At 40.7% G+C, this 18,843-nt stretch overlaps 2 protein-coding genes across 3 annotated transcripts in view; one reads left to right on the top strand and one right to left on the bottom strand.

The window, feature by feature from the left end:
• Positions 1-18,843, bottom strand: part of LOC140843154 (long-chain fatty acid transport protein 2-like) — a 40,359-nt gene that overhangs the window by 13,774 nt on the left and 7,742 nt on the right. Inside the window, exons 2-4 of the mRNA XM_073211841.1 lie at positions 11,256-11,465; positions 6,764-6,922; positions 4,466-4,590 (exon numbers count right to left, since the gene is read on the bottom strand). Coding sequence (XP_073067942.1) covers positions 4,466-4,590; positions 6,764-6,922; positions 11,256-11,465 — 494 coding nt within the window. The remainder of the gene's footprint in view (positions 1-4,465; positions 4,591-6,763; positions 6,923-11,255; positions 11,466-18,843) is intronic.
• Positions 12,620-18,843, top strand: part of LOC140843150 (histidine decarboxylase-like) — a 65,862-nt gene continuing 59,638 nt past the window's right edge. For both annotated transcript variants that reach the window (XM_073211829.1, XM_073211828.1), the window contains exon 1: positions 12,620-13,782. The gene's annotated coding sequence lies outside the window, so the exon portion shown is untranslated. The remainder of the gene's footprint in view (positions 13,783-18,843) is intronic.

The raw sequence follows: 18,843 nt of genomic DNA, 5'->3' as shown, positions 1-18,843 counted from the left end.
CCTCACTCAGCCTTAAATGAGAGTGACTGACTCACTGGAATGTCTTCTCTTACTTCTTCCTTTGTGCACAAGGAGCAGAATTTTCATCGATTCACTCAATGACATGTATGGAGTGTGTATTATGAGCTACACATTCTGAGCGCTGAAAATAATGATAATAATTTGCTGATTATCCACTAAGTGCCAGGTACTTTGTCACATGCTTGATGTACATTATCTTGTTTTGTTTTGTCCTGAGAGCCCCCTATGAGGTAGGTACTATTATTTCTCCTGTGGCTGATGGGAATCTGATTTGGACAGGTTCACTATCCTGTTCAAATGGCAGAGATAGGATTCAGGCCTGCTGACCCGAATCCCTGCTCTTAAGCCCTACATTATATTCCTTAAGCCAAATCTGAACAGCTGCCCCAAAGGTAGCTGGGAGTATTCCTCTCTCTGGTCCTCTGCTGTACCACAGGGGCTATTAAATATGGTTAAGAAGAGGAAGGAGAAACATAGCGGCTTCCCCCTCCCTAAGCCTGCCCTCGAGCCTCCTGGTGAGCAGTGCGGCATCTGTGGATGGGTGTCATTTGGCTTACCTGCTAACCCAAGGCAGGAGCTGCCTCCCTGCAGCCCACCACTTGGGGATGGAGGGTGTCAGCCTCTCCAGGGACAGCCTGCTTAGGCAGCTCTGAGGGTGACCCAAGTTCCTGATTACACTGATCCAGAACCACTAGTTCTAGTTTTCATTCATACTTTTCATTCATACTTTCCTTTGAGAAGTCATTCTGATACAATCTTTCTTGAAGCTCCCTTTAAATTCATTCAATCTGGGCTTCCTATCATGGCTTATTTTGTTTTAAACTGTGATAAAATATACATAACACAAAATTTACCATCTTACCCATTGTACAGTTCGGTGGTATTAAACATATTCACATTGTTGAGCAACTATCACCATTATCATCTCCATAACTCCTTTCATCTTGGAGAACTGAAACTCTATACCAATTAAACAGTACCTCCCTATTCCCACCCTTCCTCGGTCCTGGACATCCCACCATTTTGCTGTCTCTGATTTTGACTACTCTAAATACCTCATATAAGTGGAGTCTACAGTATCTGTCTTTCTGTGATTGGCTATTTCACTTAGCATAAGTCCTGAAAGTTCATCCATGTTGTAGCACGCTGCAGAATTTCCTTCCTTTTCAAGGCTGAATAACATTCTATTGCATGTATATACCACATTCTGCTTATCCATGCATCCATCCATCCATCCATTCATTCACCCATGGACACTGGGTTGCTTCCACATTGTAGCTATTGTGAATAATGCTACTATGAACATGGATCAACAAACATCTCTTTCAATTCTTTTGGGTATATACCTAAAAGTGGAATTGCTGGATCTTATAGTAACTTAATTTTTAAATTTTTGACGAACTTCCATACTCTTGTCCCCAGTAGTGGAACCATTTTACATTCCCACAAACAGCACACAAGTCTTCTTATTTTTCCACATCCTCACCAACACTTGTTTTGTTTTGCTTTTTATGTATTTAGTTTATTTTTTATAGTAGCCATATAAGTGGAAGATAATCTCACTGTGGTTTTGATCTGCATTCCCCTAATGATTAGTGATGTTGAACGTCTTTTCCTGTGATTATTAGCCATTTATATAACTTGGAAGAAATGTTTATTCAAGTCCTTTGCCTATAACTGAATTAGGTTGCTTATTTTTGTTGTCTGTTGACTTTGTGTGCTCTACTTTGATGAATTCACTTATTTTAACAGGTTTGCTTTTGTCTTTTTTTTTTTCTACACTGGTTACAGTACCTTTGTAGTAAGTTTTGAAATCAGAAGTGTAAACCCTCCAGGTCTGTTCTTTTTCTTCAAGATTGCTTTGACTGTCTGGGGTCCCTTGAGATTCCACATGACTTTCAGGATGGGTTTTTCTATTTTTGTGAAAAAGTCTTTGGGATTTTGATAGGGTTTGCATTTGATAGTGAATGTGTAGATCACTTTGGGTAGTAGGGGCATTTTAACAACATTAAGTCTCCCAACCCGTCAGCATATGTCCATTTATTCAGTCTTCTTTAACTTCTTTCAGCAATGTTTTGTAGTTTTTATTACTCAAGTCTTTTACCTCCTTGGTTAATTCCTAAGTATTTTATTCTTTCTGATACTGTTGTAAGTGGAAATGCTTCTGTAATTGTCTACTCAAATTATTCAGTGTTAGTGTATAGAAATGCAAGCGATTTTTGTATGTTTTGTATGATTTTTGTATGTTTGTAGGTTTTGTATCCCATGACTTTGCTCAATTCATTTCTTCATTCGAATAGATATTTTTGTCTTTAGGGTTTTCTCGGTATAAGATGATATCACTAAAAGAGACTTTAACAGAAGGTTTTCTGATGTAACTTTCATCATTTTTGCAAGTATTTTTGACAGGAACCGGAACTCAGGGTGAGGGAAAGCAAGGGAAAATGACTTCCAAATTTACTTTTAGATTAGAGGTCAGCCATGAATTATACACCAAATCATGATATATTTTGAACGTATATAACCCCCACAAACTGTCTTTGTCTTCCAGCATCTCAGAAAACATTCTGAGACAGTAGAAAGGGGTAGAAGGGCGTGTATGTGTGAGTGTGAGAGCCAGAGAGAGCGAGACACAAACATGTTTACTTTCCTCAAGTCTAAAGGTAGCTCCCGTTAGAATCAATAGAAGTAACACATGCTCCCAGGAGACTGCTAACTGACAAGGGGGTGCCTGTACAGCAGAGAGGAAAAGCCAAACAGAAGGGCTCCATATGGATCTCTGGGTTTTAACAGACAGGCATGCAATCTTGAGGACCGGACGGAATAATAATGTGAAAACAGATTCAGTAATGCCATCAAGAGAAAGTGCTGTGGAAAAGCACTAAACCCGCTCATACATAATTAGCTAATTGGGACCCTCATTAAGCTGCTGAATCTGCCCCCCCTAAGTCAGAATAATGTATGCTAAGCCCAAACATCTTGGGGGAACACACTGCCTCCCTCAAATGACTTATACACCTTTCAGGGGCAAGAATTTAGAGGGTCATTCAGCAAAATATGTTGATGCCTGGAATGTGTCAGATATAGATCTCAGTGCTGGCAGTCTGGCAGGAACAAAACCCCTGGTACATGGCGCTTTCATTTAACTGGGAGAGACAGACAATAGTCATATAAACCTGCACTACATCCGGAGTAACCCATGAGATGGATGGTGAGAGGCAGAGTGATATACTTAATAATTATAAGAAGGAGCCCTCTCAGATGAGGTGACCTGTGGGCAGAGACTGAAGGAAGTGAGGAGGGAAAAAACTGGGGTGAGAGCATCTTAGACTTCTTTATACACCACCTAGCAACTGTTATGTAAGTTGACCATAACAAGTGCTTAGAAAGAGTGATTTACCAACTTGGTGATCCTCTAAGTCTGTTACTTATGATGACTGAAAAGATTAATGGAAGCAGAATCCGAGTGCTTACTGCATTATCTAGTTGAGTGGCTCTCAACTGGGGCTGATTTTGCCTGCCAGAGGACACCTGGCAATGTCTGAGGACATTTTGATGATCAGGACCTGGGGGAGGGGGAGGGTACTACTGGCACATCCTAGGGAAGGGCCAAAGGTGCTATTAAACATCCTACATTGGGCCAAAGAAGTCCACATGGCCAAGAATGAATGGGCCCAAAATGTCAGCCGTGCTACTGCTGAGAAACCTTGATTTGGTGCCCAGACACGGAGCCAAATCTCTGATGAGAGCTGAGGGACCAGGCAGGAGCAGCTCTTCCCAACAACCTCGTCAAGCCTCCAGCGATCAGCAAACAGCATAGATCCAAGGCCCCTGGGGTGTCCTTGGAGCATCCTTCCAAGCTTGGTGACCAACTGAGTTGGGTGGTTTCAAAGCCACATGGGGGATTTACTCATAAAGCAACACTTCCTGCATGCCTTTGGTATGACAGGGCAAGGAGACACGATGTGGGCCCGGCCGTCAAACACTTTACAGCCTAGGGAGGATGGGAGGCATGAAGACAAACACCTGCAATCTGACAAGGGCCACAGGGGGTACAAATGCAATGATGTACGGGGTGGGAGTAATGCCTTTCATTGAAGTGACCCAGATCGGTTTAATATACGAGGTATTGTCTGAATGGGGCTTTGACAGTGTGTAGGCTTTAGACAGGCAGAGAGGGAAGTAGAGAGGATCTTCTAAGTAGAGGGTAAGATGTGAAAACAGATGAAAAGGTGTGGAATAATAATAACAGTATTAAGAGCAACTGCCCTCTACTAAATCCCCTCTGCAGGACAGAGGTGGTGCCAAGTACTTTATCATGACAATTGGAGCCTAAACTGAAAACTGATACATATAAATCAGACGAAGCCTAGCATGACCCAAAGTGACTTGAATTTCGCATATTATCCATTTCAAAAAGATACTGAAACATGGGCAGTGTTACCTGGGGAGAGTTGCATAAATACCGAAGCAGTTCACCAATATACTGAATGACAGTGACGTTATATTTTCTGCAGTCATCCCAAAACTGGCTGGCTGAAAATTTGGTCCGCAAAACAAGAGTAGCACCTACAGAGAAGTATATGTAAAATGTTGATAACAAAATGGTACAAAAAAACTTCCTTGATTATATTTGTCATTTTCGAAAGGTAGAAATTTAAATACCGACTATATTCGCAAACGAATGTTGGGTACCAATAATGTTCAATTCAAAACATTAATAGGACATGGTTTGGTCCTACAGAAACTTCCAATCTAGTGGGAAGACAGGTATAAGAGTCTTCCTAATAAAAGTCAGTGCACAATAAATAAGAGGTTCAAATGAAGCCCTAAGGTAATGTGAGCTTGGGAGAGTACGTGTACATGTGTGTGCATGTAGATTAATTCTGCTTGGGAGCGAGGGCTGAGTAAGGCATATTTTGGAAGAGTTAGGATTTGAATTAGGTCTAAGAAGTGAATATGGAGAAAGAGGAGGGAATTCCAGAGAGAGGAAAAAGCAGGAACATCAAGACAGGACAGTCCACAAAGTGTTGGAGGGTAGCCGAGACTCAGCTGGCCTATGACTGGAGTGGTACAGAGTGGGCGCGTCATGAGAGGAGAACCTGGTGAAGCAGTGAGGGGTGCAATCACGGACAGCTTGGAAGTACCAGGTGCAGGAGCCAGATGTAATTTTCTAGGCAATGGAAACCAGGGTCTTGAGCAAGCAGGAGGATTCTTCTTTGATAGGTGAGGTATGAATGCTTCCCAAAGATGCCCATGTCCTAATCCTCAGAACCTGTGAATGTGTCACTTTACATGGGAAAAGGACTGTATATGTGTGACTAAGTTAAAGATCTTGAGATGAGAAGATCATCCTGGATTATGTGCGTGGGCCCAATTCAATCACAAGGGTTCTTGTAAGAGGAGGGCAAGATGGTCAAGAGCAGAAAGAAATGGGATGATGGCAGCAAAATGTTGAAGTGACGTGTTTTAAAGACAGAAGAAGAGGCCAGGAACCAAGGAATGCAGGCAGTCTCTAGGAGCCAGAAAAAGCAAGGGAATGATTCTTTCCTAAAGCTTCCAGAAGAAAGGCAGCCCTGCTGACACCCTGATTTGAGGACCTCTGACCTTTAAAACAGTAAGACAATAAAATTGTGTCATTTTAAGCCACTAAGTTTGTTGCAGTTTGTTACAGCAGCAATAGAAAGCTAATACAATGGGTAGAAATAATGTGTTGATCATACGCAACCTAACTATAGGCATGAAATGTAGTCAAATAAAAAAACTCACAAATATTTTTCATGTTATTACATACAAAAGCCCAATGTTTTAGAAGAGGAAACTTGTTTAAAATACGATTTTTTTTTAGCATGTATCTGTGGCGCTTCAGCAAATAGGTGAGTGATGATTTGTCCGTTTGGGAGCCTCAGAGTCACCTGTTCCTTATGCACGAGCACCCTGACCAGGCCCAGGCACTTCTTGCTCATTTGGAGGTTGCTAACTGATGCCAGGTTACGTATTTTACAGCTGATCAACAAGCTAATGAGGAACAGAAACAGAGGCTTGGGCAGTCATATGTAAACATGCATAGGCATATGTGTTATGACATGTACATACACAATTATTTTAAATGAAATGCCACATGGGAGAAAAAATAAGTTGTTGTTGTTTTTTTTTTTTTTTAGCTCAGTTAGTTAAAGAGAGAGCTTCCGGGAAGAGGTGGCTGTTGGACTGAGCCTTAATGTATACAAGTAGCACAAATCCTACTGAAAGGACAGAGGATGGCAACTTAATTTGAATGGTAAGGTTTCAGAAGGAAAGAGAAGAGATGGAAAGCCTGGTATTTTGACATGAGCTGAGGAGCTGTGAGTTCAGGGGAGGGTAAAGTAGAATGGAGACAACTGAAAGAGAAGTTTAGGGTGCTGACGAAGATCAAATGCAGATTTCTGAAGATGGAAATGACACAGAAGAATTATCTATGGACCCTAAGAATCAAGGGTCCTAACCTGGATAAAAACTGAAAACATCTTAAAGTTTCCTCCTTGATAAAGCAAACAATTATAGCATTATATACCAGACAAGCAGGCAGGAGAAAATGTAAGTTATTTTAGATACTTGCAGTGGGTGAACCAAATAGCCTTGTTAACATTGAAATAAAGGTGCCTGGCACACAGGAAAGTAGCCAAATTTTGTCTTATTTTTCCTGATGAACACATGTGAAAGTGAGCTGAACTACAATGCCTTATTGAGAGAAAAAGCTTACCAGTTACCAGACATCCGTGTAGGCCAATCATAAGTGCAGCACCGTGGTACAAGGGGAGCGTCGTATAGATTATATCACTTTCTTTGATTCCAGTTACAGTAGCAGTGGCGCATCCGTACCACACGCGAGAATGATTGATTATTGCAGCTTTTGGAAGACCTTTGCAAAGATACAAGAGAAAGCGTGAGTGAGCCAAGAGCCATCATTTAGATATGTGGTCTGGGAGAGAGATCTGGCTCAGGAAGATTCAGCAGCTGGGAATTTGCACAGCAGATGGCCATGATTAGTCAGACTAGGAGTTGGCGCATTTTTTTCTGTGAAGACCTAGATAGTATATGTTTTAGGCTTTGCAGGGCCCTACATGCTCTCCTGCAACTATACAACTCTGCTATTATAGCAGATAGAGGCCAAACACATGAAAGAATGAATGTGGCTATGTTCTGATAAAACTTTATTTTAAAAAACCAGTGAGGGGGCTGTATGTGGCCCACAGGCCATAGTTTGCTGACTCCTGGATTAGATGGTTATTACAGTAGTAATTTGAAGAGAAAGGAATGTCTATAGAACTTCTGCTCCGTGCCTACCACTATGCAAGGTATTTTCAAAATTTCATTTAATTCTCAAAATTTGCTAATCCACATATGAGAAGGCTGAGATTTAGAGAGATTAAATAGCGTATAGAGCCCATCACCTTCATAGCCATCTTTATGAATTTCTTACGTATTCTTCTAAAGCTTCTTTGAATATAAATACAAACAAATATGAACATTTGCTCATATATTCTTGGCCTGCCCCTATTTAAAAAAATGTGCACATTCTTTTGAGCTTTTTTCTCCCTAAAATAACAGTGTATCTTGGAGATGTGTTCATATTTGTACACAGAAATTTCCCTTACATATTAATTCATTTATTCTTTTTCGTTAAGCTGCATCAAGTCTCTTATATGCAAATTCATTAACATTATTTTGCCATTTCACATGATAACACAGTGAATAACCTAGTCCACATGGCAGTTTACACTATGAATGATGCTCTATCTGTAGGATAAAATTTGCTGATGTAAGATTGTGGGGTCAAAAGATATAAGTCTTTCAAATGCTGGGCATAGAAGCCACAGGGCATAAATCTGCAAAGAAGTAAAAAGCTAACCTTCTCGAACAATATGGGTTCTCTGTCACTTACCAACTTTACATTTCCCTGTATGGCCCCGGAAGATGACTGGTTAGCCAGAGACGGGTAAGATTCCTCAAGGGAGGAAGAACCCAAGACAGGCACAGTCGCAGGGGGGCCATCAGGTGAGAAACTGGGGATCAACAGACGTGAGGCTTAGAACCTCACCCCCCCTGTTTTGAGAGAAATCTTCTGCATCCGTGGATGTTTTATTGCCCTTGTCTAGCTTGGATTAACACATAGTCTACAGGCACACACCTGATCATCTACATTTGCTCTCTTACAGCACTAAACTATGTTTTCTACCTTTATCTTGCATCTACCTACCACTTCAGCATTTTATTAAAAAAAAAAATAATAATAATAATAATAATAATAATAATAATAAAGGGAGAAATGTGGGATCCACATATAAATCAAGTATAAAAATCAAACAAATATTCATATTTGACCTGATTGTTTATAGTTCATAATGAGTGATCAAAACCGAAAGTTTCTGTGATGACTGCCCTTGTACTGTTCACCATGTAAGAACTTATTCACTATGTAAGAATTTGTTCACCATGTAAGAACTTGTTCGTTATGCTTCCGAAGATTGGAGACTGACGAGAATTGGGCTTGGGATGGATTAATGATTGTGCATTGAACATTGATTCCCCTATACAGAATTTTATTGTTGTTAACAACCATTTGATCAATAAATATGAGAGATGTCCTCTCAAAAAAAAAAATTATAAGTTTTTGTAATTTTGATAGCTACTGCCACATTGCCGGCTTTAAGGGCTATCCCCCATTCATTCTCCCACTACCAATATGTGAGTGTACGTTTTCCTCCAAACACTGAGAGTGTGCTCTGAAATGCTGGGATTTCTGCCAATTTGAAAGGTGAAAAATGGTATCTCAGTGTAGTTTTAGTAGACTAGACTAAATACATTTGCATTTTCTTTACCATAATTTACGTAAGTGTTTTTTGTAAGACTCTGTTAAAAGGGTATGCTTCTATTATTTCCCACAGAAAGTCAGTTTAGTTGGGGAGGGCATGAAGCAATTACTAAGGGGCTTGGGCTGGAGTTTAAGTTCTGATTAGGTTAACTGGCTTTATGAAGAGGAAGACAGTTGGCTGGGGACTCAAATCCTGCAGTACTTGATGGTACCCTAGCTGGGCATTGGCAGAAAAACAGCAATTCCCTGTAAGGCAAAGCAGTATGGCCAGTAAACTACCATCACTGTAAACACAATTCAAAGTCCATTTTCTCTGGCAGTGAGCCCGTGGCACTGTGTTAGTATGAACACCTCATTCTACACTAATATCAAGAAATAGAAGAAAGTATCAATAAGTCAGTTGTATTCACCACGGAAAGGAATCATTCGGAGAGTGAAAGCTCTGAATTACACTTTTTAAAAAAGAAATGCACATTCTTTGCTGCTTTGAAGTATTTTCAGATATTTCCTAATTTATGACTTTGTATCAATGAGGAAACAAGAATAATTGGTAACAATTATATAACTTTGTGCTAATGACTGTCATGGAGGAACAGGGAAAACATCTTGTTCTCCAATTGCTGAAATAAGTTCTTTTAATTAATTCTTCTAATTAATGTGTATAAGAGTAACAGCAAATATTACATTCAGAGATAAGGAGAAAGGTAAAATGAAAATCAAGACATTTATCTTTCTATTAAACATAAATTCTGAATTAGAGGATTAAATGAAGAAATGTTCATTCCTTTTTTCTCCCTAAAATGGGCTTTACATTTGACTGCCAAAATCTGCATTGTGAAGAAGTTCTATACTTGTCTCATTAGCATTGAGACTAGAATTTCCTGTCACTAACCAAGGACTCATTTCATCTCCATTATATCCCAAAGTTTACAGTTTGATTTTACCACCTTATTAAGAAATGAGGGTAAAAATCCCACACATTGAGGTGAATCTGTATTAGTGGATGCAGTTGATTAATCATGTCATTCCACCATTCTGTTCACATGGCAATAAACAACTTTTGACACATCAAAAAATGATAGCCACTATGCTTCGGGCAACAGTTTTAATATGTGTCAGAATTCCCTCCTCATTTATTCCCAGCCTCGCCTCATTTACTTAATGAAAATGCTCAGCAAGAGTGACTGTACGAGAGGAAGTTAAACTCAGGTCCAGGAACCAGGCGATCAGATGGGTGCGGAGGGCCTGTTGAGGTGAAGGAGAGAGTGCCTATAGTCTGGTGTGGAGAAAAAAGGTGCAAAGGAACCGTTAGTCTTATCTATAATGTTTGATTATTTTACAAGGAGATGGCATGCCATGCATGTATTACCTGCTTAAATTAAAATTTAAACCAAAAGAAAGATTCACATGTTGCTTTGCAATATTAATAGTAACAATTAGCATGCTGGTGCTGGCTTCCTGTCTTCCACTTAAATATTATTACATCTGCTAACATTTTCCCTGGCCTAGAGCAGCAGACACTAAAGATGTGTTGAATGGGAGAATTCGGAGGAATTGGGGCAAAGCGATCAGTTGTATGAGCTGTGGTATCCGCCAAAAGGTGAGTCCTGACACTTCTACTTATCTTGGGAAGTTCTTAACCTCTCAAGCATCAGTTTCTGAGTTTGCAAAATGGGAATAAGGTTCGGATCGATCTTAAGGGTGGTGGGAGAATTGTAGGAACCAATGAGCACATGGGAGAATGCCTAGGACAGCCTATCTTTAATATTGCCTGGCTCATATAGCAGCATTCCAGTAACCCTTAACTGGCCGTGGTTTTCTTAGTGGCTCATAAAATAAGAGTGCCGCTTACACTGAAAGGCATGCTAGATTTGGAAAAATATGATACTAAGCTCTGAGCTAGACTGATCCTACACCCATAGCACCAAACAACTCCAAGTCAGCCTGCATGAGAAACCAATCATCAAAACATTTATATAAACATAGCCCATTATTGCCCTATAGTCTGTCATTTCCATTTGTTATAGGTTACACTTTATATGAACTGAGGATATAATATAATGAAAATACAACAATCACTAAAAAAATTCCAACAACCTATTCAGTGCCAATTTCATCCATCAATATAACTATTTTTGTAGTTCTTGGTTAACCTCTTTCTCTACACACCAACTAGGGGGAGATAAATGTGACTTGGAGAAACCCAAATGGGATCGTATGCTATGAAATAAGATCAGTTCCCTCAGGCAAAGAGTTAAATCCTCTGAAGTATTAGTTTTCTGATAAGTTTTGTCAAAGAAAGAGAACATGTGAAAACCTAACCCAACATTTAACTCCTTCAGTAGAGGTCCATTTCTTTGAGAATCCTCTTTCTTTTTACCTGTGGTTCCAGAAGTATAAATGTATATGGCAGGAGTGGATAAAGTGACCTCAGATCTCCATGACTCGGGGATAGGATCAGCCGACACTTGGTCCACTTTGTCTAGGAGAGAGCCGACCCCATCCGTGTTGGAAGTTCTGCTCACGTAATAGATGGCTACATCATCTTTTTGCAGGCTGGGCAGCACCTCTTCAATAGCTGCTTGGAGTTCTTAGTAAGAACAAAAATCCAAACAAATTAAATTGGCCATTAAAGTTATGTAGAGCAATGAGCTTCATGGTAATTTTGTTTTCACCATAATTTTGCCTAAAATGTGTGAATTATAAAAAGTGATGCTTTTAATTATGCACATTTAAAGACGGAATTTGCTACATATGAAAATATTTGAGGGATGGTTGAGTTTTGATGATTTCATGAGCAGCAGATGGTGGGTTGACATCTGTACAAATGGACATATTAGTAAAAACCAGGATATTTAAGTTTATAACATGTGCAAACCAGTATGCATCTCAAATACTTCAGAAATGAATTTGTTTATTCCTAATATGTGCCCCACAAAACTACTGATGAAAAAAATTTTTAAGGGAGGAAACGACAAACAGAAGTAAGGGAGCCAGGGTAACTAATAAACATAGAAGCAACTTGCTATAACACATTTTTAAAAGCTTATCAGTAGTATGTAGTTCCCTAAGGAGGTTCAGAAATTCTGAGAAGTTCCAAACTTCACAAGCCCATTCTCTGGTCTGAGGAAAAAAAAGGACAGATAAGCATGTTTTTCAAACTGTGGGTCACAATATAGCGATGGATTGTTAAAGACATTTAAAATGACCAGTATTTTAAGAAATTAAAATAAAATGCAGTAGAAAATTTCAGAGCATACACACGTACTAAGAGGAAAGCACTGTTCTTTTTTAAAACTGTTGTTTCAGTTACATGGGTGTGTGAGTACTGGGTCATATACAAATGTATTTTTTTATTGTAGTCAAGGTCAAAAAATTTTAAAGGCACTGATTTAATAGGCAAACCACATGTCATGCTCACTACTTGGATTTTTGTGCCCCTAAACCATAAGATGAGATGGGCTTTAAGCTTCCTTGTCTTGAATTGTGATTACTTGTATTGTGATTATTTGTAACAGGTAACTTTATAGCCCAGGGAATTACCTTGGGGAGGCTCTTCCTAATTCATCTTATATGCTTTGTTTCTCTGATGTGTGCATATGATGAATCAATCAAGACAAGAAATAGCACCAGGGTAGATGCATTAAATTTTTTTAAATCATTTGAACCAAAGGACTCATTCAATTGGTAAAATATAGTGCAAAAGAGTTTATTAGGAAAATCAACAACCCTCACCCCACCCTCCTCACAATTAAACCTTCTGCCTAGGGTCAATCAATTTCAATTATTTTGGCTGCTTCTTCTAGCAAACACCTCTACATTATGAAATAACGTGTTTTTCCTGCTACCTCGTGACCTATCAATTTTGTTCCCATCCCCCATTTTACCCCTGTCCACCCCCAACAGTTATTATCTTCACTTTCTGCTGACTGGGTTAATAGTATTCACATCTATTCTGAGACCATAACTGTCTTCCCAGCTTTGTTTATGGGTTTGCTCCAGAAACCCTAAACCAATAATCATGATCAATAAGATTATGATTATGTATCATCCACTGCAGAGCCAAGTAACACACTTTAATCATAATTTCTTTCATGAACAGTTTGCTCCTGGAGTTTCTACTGGCTATCATTCTTTAATGGACCATTTGCCCCAATTCTTTTTTCAACCTCCATCAGATCAGCTTCTCTTCCTTTTTGCCCCAGGAACTTCGGTTCTCCTCTACTCTTTTATTCTGAAGGGTTGTTCTCTAGTCCTTCAGCACTTTGGTAATGTTAGAAAGCACCATAAAACCTAAATGTGATTTATTCCCACCAGGAGGTTTAAAACATTTTAATAGTAAAGTATTAACAAAAGGCCATGTGGTAGAAGCTGCTCAGGCTGAGGGGGTGTCAATTGATAAAAGCCTGGCTATACCTATATGAGTTTTTTAAATGTACCAATAAGATTAAGACAAATGTAAGGAAAAGATATTACTGGCTTAGGCGACATCCTGGCAAGAATGTGAACCCTGTAGTACTCAGCCAATGAGGAATCAGGGGAGGGACTCAAGCACTAGGAGATAAATTATTGGCTCCAAACTCCGCAGGTGTGCCTGTCCACCAGACACCCGATCTTATAAGACCGTCATTAAAGTCTCGCTCCGTTGTTCTCTCCATGTTTTTCAAACTGTGGAGTTTGCATTAGGACCAGTGAGTGTGTTTCTCACAATTTGGGGGCTCATCCGGGATTCTCTTGCCTGTGCGAGTTGAGGGCCCAAGCAGAGTGGGAAGAGCTGGCCCGCTCTGGGCATTTCACCTTTGCACGGAAGCCGAGAAGACCTGAGACTTGTGCGAAGACAGTGTGACCGATGCAGGGGAGAAAACGCAGGCACCGCAGCAACTAGGCAACCTCGTGCACGAGCCAAGGTAGGAAAATTGGGCTGTAAGTACTGCCTTGGTGGTTGGGCATTTTTCAGAGGTCGAGTGTGTGTGGCTGAGACGTGTCCTAGATACCAAGCGAGTGTGGAGTCCAACGGTGCGGTTCTCCCGCGAGGGAAATGGCTGGAACGAATCTCGGGGTGTGTGCAAGAAACTTCCATTCTGAGGGGTTGAGTACACAGGGAATTCAGACACAGGGACCTCTTGAAAGATGGAAAATACAAATCCTAGGCCTAGAGAAGCAGGGGAAAAGAACCAGACGAGATCCCTTGAAATTCCCCCAGATAGCCTCCTGGGGTGTAGGTTAAAGTACTGGGGAGAAGCCTCCTGTATCAGGTTAAGGACAAACAAGGTAATCAAATTTTGCTGTTTTGTCTAGATTAAAATTAGATCAGATGAAAACTGGCTTTGCCAGGTGTAAGTTATTTTTTGATAGCAATAAAGTCTCCAGTTCACCTAAGGAAAGGGACTACGCACTCTGTTGGTTACCAAGGGCGCTTCCCATATTTCCCCTCAACACCAGAGAAGGGAAAGCTAGGGAGGAGGAACTGCAAGAGACTTCCCAGGACAAGTCCAGGTGTTGAGGGAATGTTGTGTATTTTCCTAGATCCTTGTCCCAGCTGCAGCGGAGAGTTGAGGGGAGGAATGAAAGTTTTGTTTGGAGTTACTTGGAGAGAGAGAAAGTGCCTCGGCAGGGAGAGGCGCCCTGGGAGGTTGAAGAGAAAAAGTTTTAAGTTAACAGGTTGCATGCTTTGAGGGTGCCAGCGGCCTCAGAGAGAGGAGTGACCCAGGGGTTGGAAGTTCCCCTTTTTAAGGATTCTTTAAGAGTGTGGCTGGGGGCTGGGGGTGTTATGTATTCTTTGATGAGACATTAAATTTCTTATCAATTCTCCAGGTAATTCTGCAAAATTAGCTTAACACAAGAAATTTACTGCTTTAGTCTCCTTCCAGGATAGCAGCTTCCTGGTTCGGGAGCATATCAGAACTGTCTGCCCTTCTTCCAAGCGGGGCAGAGTTATTGTGTGTTTGCTAATGAATTAGTTGAGAATCTTGCTTTTTGACTTCCTGGGTATTAAAATGCAATCTTTGAGATAGAATCCTTCCTGCCTTTTGCTATGTTGTTTACTGGCTGTGCCTGCATGCTGAATTAATTGCCTGGGTTGCTGACTACTTGATTGGGGTCCGAAGGAAAAAAAAAGAAAAAGAAAAAATTCATATAAATAAAGTTAAAGAAGAAAAGAAGAAGCTGGCCCTGTATGATTAACATAATAAAGACAGGCTATGCTGAGGTACCCTTCTTTATTTGGGGAATATTCAGACATTCCAGGCCAAGTTGCTCCTGTCTTTTTGAGCTTTAATTAATTAATTCTGAGTCTTTTTAGTGGACTTCACTGGCCTTTTTCTCTTTCCACCCCACTCATATCCATTTAACATCGGGACCCACTTTCTTGGTTCCCTCCCTGTGGGTAAAATTGTAACATTTCCAGAATATCCTGCCTGGCTTTGGTACATCTACATATCAACAGGCGTTCAGAGGTGGAAAGAAGTATAGCTTTCGTTCATTTGCATCTTTCCTCAGGGGTGGAGAGAAGTTCATCTCCATATCAATGGGTAATTACCTTAGCAATGAAGGGCTTACGTACCTGAGAGGTGAGGGGGAGGGCCGGTTTTTGGCTGATGCTAGAGCCTGAAAGAGAGAAATGGCCCCAGACTACAGCTTGGGAGCAATAAACGGATTTTAAACTTTATATCTCCCTTTAAGTGATTTCAGTTTTTAGAGGTATTTTGCCCCAGGATTTCCTCTCCCCAGACTTAACCATATAAGAAGGACTTAGAGTTTCCCCTTGCCTTCTGGGGAGTCCACCAGGAATCCCAAGGTGTTTCCATTGAGAGAGGTCCCACTAGGACAAGGGGAAATTTGTTAACGCTCCCCTCACGGGTACTGAGGTGAGAAGTTTTAAACATTGCTAGTAGATCCTCTTGGCCTAGTGGATCCACTAGATCAATTCCTGGGACGTAATATATATACTTAGGTTAAACTGATGTACATCATGAATATCCTATTCCCTGGTGGTGAGGGGGGGGGGTGATCAGGAGAGCTGCTGTGTCCATTTTGGGAACAAAGACACCCACTGGGCCAGGGTGTCCAGCCAGCAGAACAAAAGTTCCCAAATGTAGATCCTAGATAAGATAATTATCTGGAGGATAGAACTAAAGTGCAGGATCTTTGAGGGCTAATTATAAAGGGAATTAGAGAATCAGTCCCAAGATGTCAAAATGTTTCTAAAGTGTTTGAAGTCCAACAAGAAAAAGAAGAGTCCCCAACTGCATTTTCACAGAGATTCAGGGACCAGATGAGAAAGTATTCAAGACTTGACCCAGAAGCTCAAGTAGGACAGGGTCTTTTAAAAACCAATTTTGTAACCAAAAGTTGGCCAAATATTGCTAAAAAATTACAGAATTTAGATAGATAGAATGAGAAACCTATAGAGGAATTATTTAGAGAAGCTCAAAAAGTGTTTGTTAGGAGGGAGAGCCAGATCCTCTCCAATGGACCCCAGGGGAACTGCAAATTCTAGAAGAACTGAAAGCAATCCTTAGTCACTGCCCCAGTCCTGGCACTCCCATTTTTAGAGAAGCCATTTCACTGGTTTGTTACTGTTGAACAAAGTTCCCTGTAGAGGTTTTGACCCAAGCCTGGGGAGGAAAGAAACAACCAGTGGCCTGTGTCTAAACTACTGGACCGTGTCTCTTGAGGATGGACTGAATGCGTTCAGGCCATTGCAGCCACGGCCTTACTGGTAGAAGAAAGCAAAGTAGGAAATTAACTTGGAAGAACCCTCACAGTCAGTACTCCTCACCAGGTTCGGGTCATACTTAATCAGTAAGCTGGGCGCTAGTTAATAGATTCTCAAATTTTAAAATATGAAGCCTGATCTTAACAACAGACACCTGTCTCAATCCAACCAGCTTCTTATGTGCAGGGGAGGCTGAAGGCCAATCAGAATTGAAGCATAGTTACATAGACCTCATAGAATATCAAACTCGGAGTAGTCCATACCTTTAGAAAAATTTGGACAGAAAGAGGTCTCATAAACAGTAAAGGAAAAGAATTAATTCATGGGAAATTAATCAAGGAGGTTCTGGAAAATCTTTTACTTCCAGCTGAAATATCTATAATGCATGTGAATGATCACCAGAAAGGAAATTCTTATGAAGCAACAGATAATAGAATTGCTGATGAAGCCACTGAAGAGGCTGCATCTGAAGATGAAATTAGACTTTTAAAACCTCACACCTAATATCCCTAAAACTTCCTTTATCCCAAAGTTTTCTTAATAAAAACAAACAAACAGAAATTAAGAAGCTACAGGAGGTGGGGGCATCTTGAGATGAGAAAGGGAGGTGGACTTTACCAGATGGGAGAGAAGTGATCAGCCGACCTATTATGAGACAGCTGATAACATGTCTTAGAGGAAGCCACTAAGGTCCCCAGGCAATGTTTGATGCTTTGACACCATTGCTAAAAAGATTTGTAGGCGTTGCGTGCCAAAGAATTAAGAAGTGTATGAAAAAGTCAGTACCTGGAGAGAGACCCCGCCCAAGCAAGACCATTCCAAAGTATCCAAATTGACTTTACTGAGATGCCAGAAGTGGGGATGCTTAAATATTTATTAGTGACTGTTGACCATCTCACTGGATGGGTGGAGGCCCACCCATTAACAACTCCAACAGCAAGATCAGTGATAAAACTACTTTTAGAGCAAATAATTCCTAAGTTTGAGTTAATAGAAAATGTTCAGATTTTACTTCATTTTACTTCAAAAGTACTACAAGGAATGATTATTATATGAGCTACCATATCTGGGAAGGGCAACAGACTTGCCCACTGTAGAAACAAATGATCAGTTTTTAAGAGAATATGTGCTGGCCATGTCTTCTAACTTATCTTCTCTCAGGCTGAAAGGACTCCTCGCCCAGACTCCCCCACTTGACTTCTTCACTCACTGCATCCAGCCTGGGGACCTGGTGTTAGTAAAATCCTGGAAAGATCGACTCCAGCCCAGCTGGGAAGGCCCCTACCAAGTGCTCCTGACCACAGAGACTGCAGTGAGGACAGCTGGAAAGGGTTGGACTCACTACATCAGAGTAAAGAAACTGACTGAGGGATCTGGGGACAAAACAGAGAATTGACTGGTGTCCCAGGTGGCTAACCAACCCTTAAGACTGAAACTAAAAAGAACCTAAATGTTAAATTTTATCCTCCTAACTCTATTTCACAGGCAAGTCACAGAGAGCCCTAGAATAGGAAGGAACTCCTGGTTATCCTGTCAAACTCATAATCAATATTACTAAAACATCAAGCCCCCAAACCATTAGGTTTGATGCTTGTTAGGTTCTCTCTTGTGGTGACCTAAATGACCAAAGACAGCTTTCTAGAGATAATAAGTATCTCTGTCCTGAATGGACAAATGTTAATAGAATAAAAAAGCAAGTGGGCCCCCATGTCCAGGGTGGCGCAGTGTTTGGTGGACTACCCAGTTTCAAGGGTGGGCGGACCTTCATGCAGCAGAGAAATCTTTAATAAGAAAGCTCCGCTTAGCTAAAGGAATTCCTCCTGATTATTGCCAGGACAGACAGTGTAACCCCCTCTTATTAACTATACATAAACCTCAAGACTTAGACTCAGACCCTGTGGAAAGGTTGGATCTTAATTTAATCAAAGACAAGACTTCACCCATAGTGGCCACCCCTGATCCTGAGGGAAATAATGAGCCAGAGCCTCCCCATAATGACCCTAGACTAGTTAAAAGATCTAAAACAGATTCTTGAAATAGAGATAGATTATGGAGACACCAATGCCTGGGTAGAATGGGTTAAATTTTCAGTCCTAGCTTTAAATAAAAGTGATAGTTATGCATGTGCTGCTGGATGGCCACAGGTGTAGGCGGTCCTGGTCCCTTTCTGTTGGGACACAGACCCCACTGAGATGAACTGCGTGTTGGCCCTGTACCAGGACAAGGACGCTTGAGGAAATGAGACTTGCAG

The sequence above is a fragment of the Manis javanica genome, chromosome 8 (genome assembly GCF_040802235.1).
Source record: "Manis javanica isolate MJ-LG chromosome 8, MJ_LKY, whole genome shotgun sequence".
Taxonomy (NCBI): domain Eukaryota; kingdom Metazoa; phylum Chordata; class Mammalia; order Pholidota; family Manidae; genus Manis; species Manis javanica.
The sequence above is the reverse complement of the archived record's forward strand: the minus strand, read 5'-3'. Positions and strand labels throughout refer to the sequence as shown.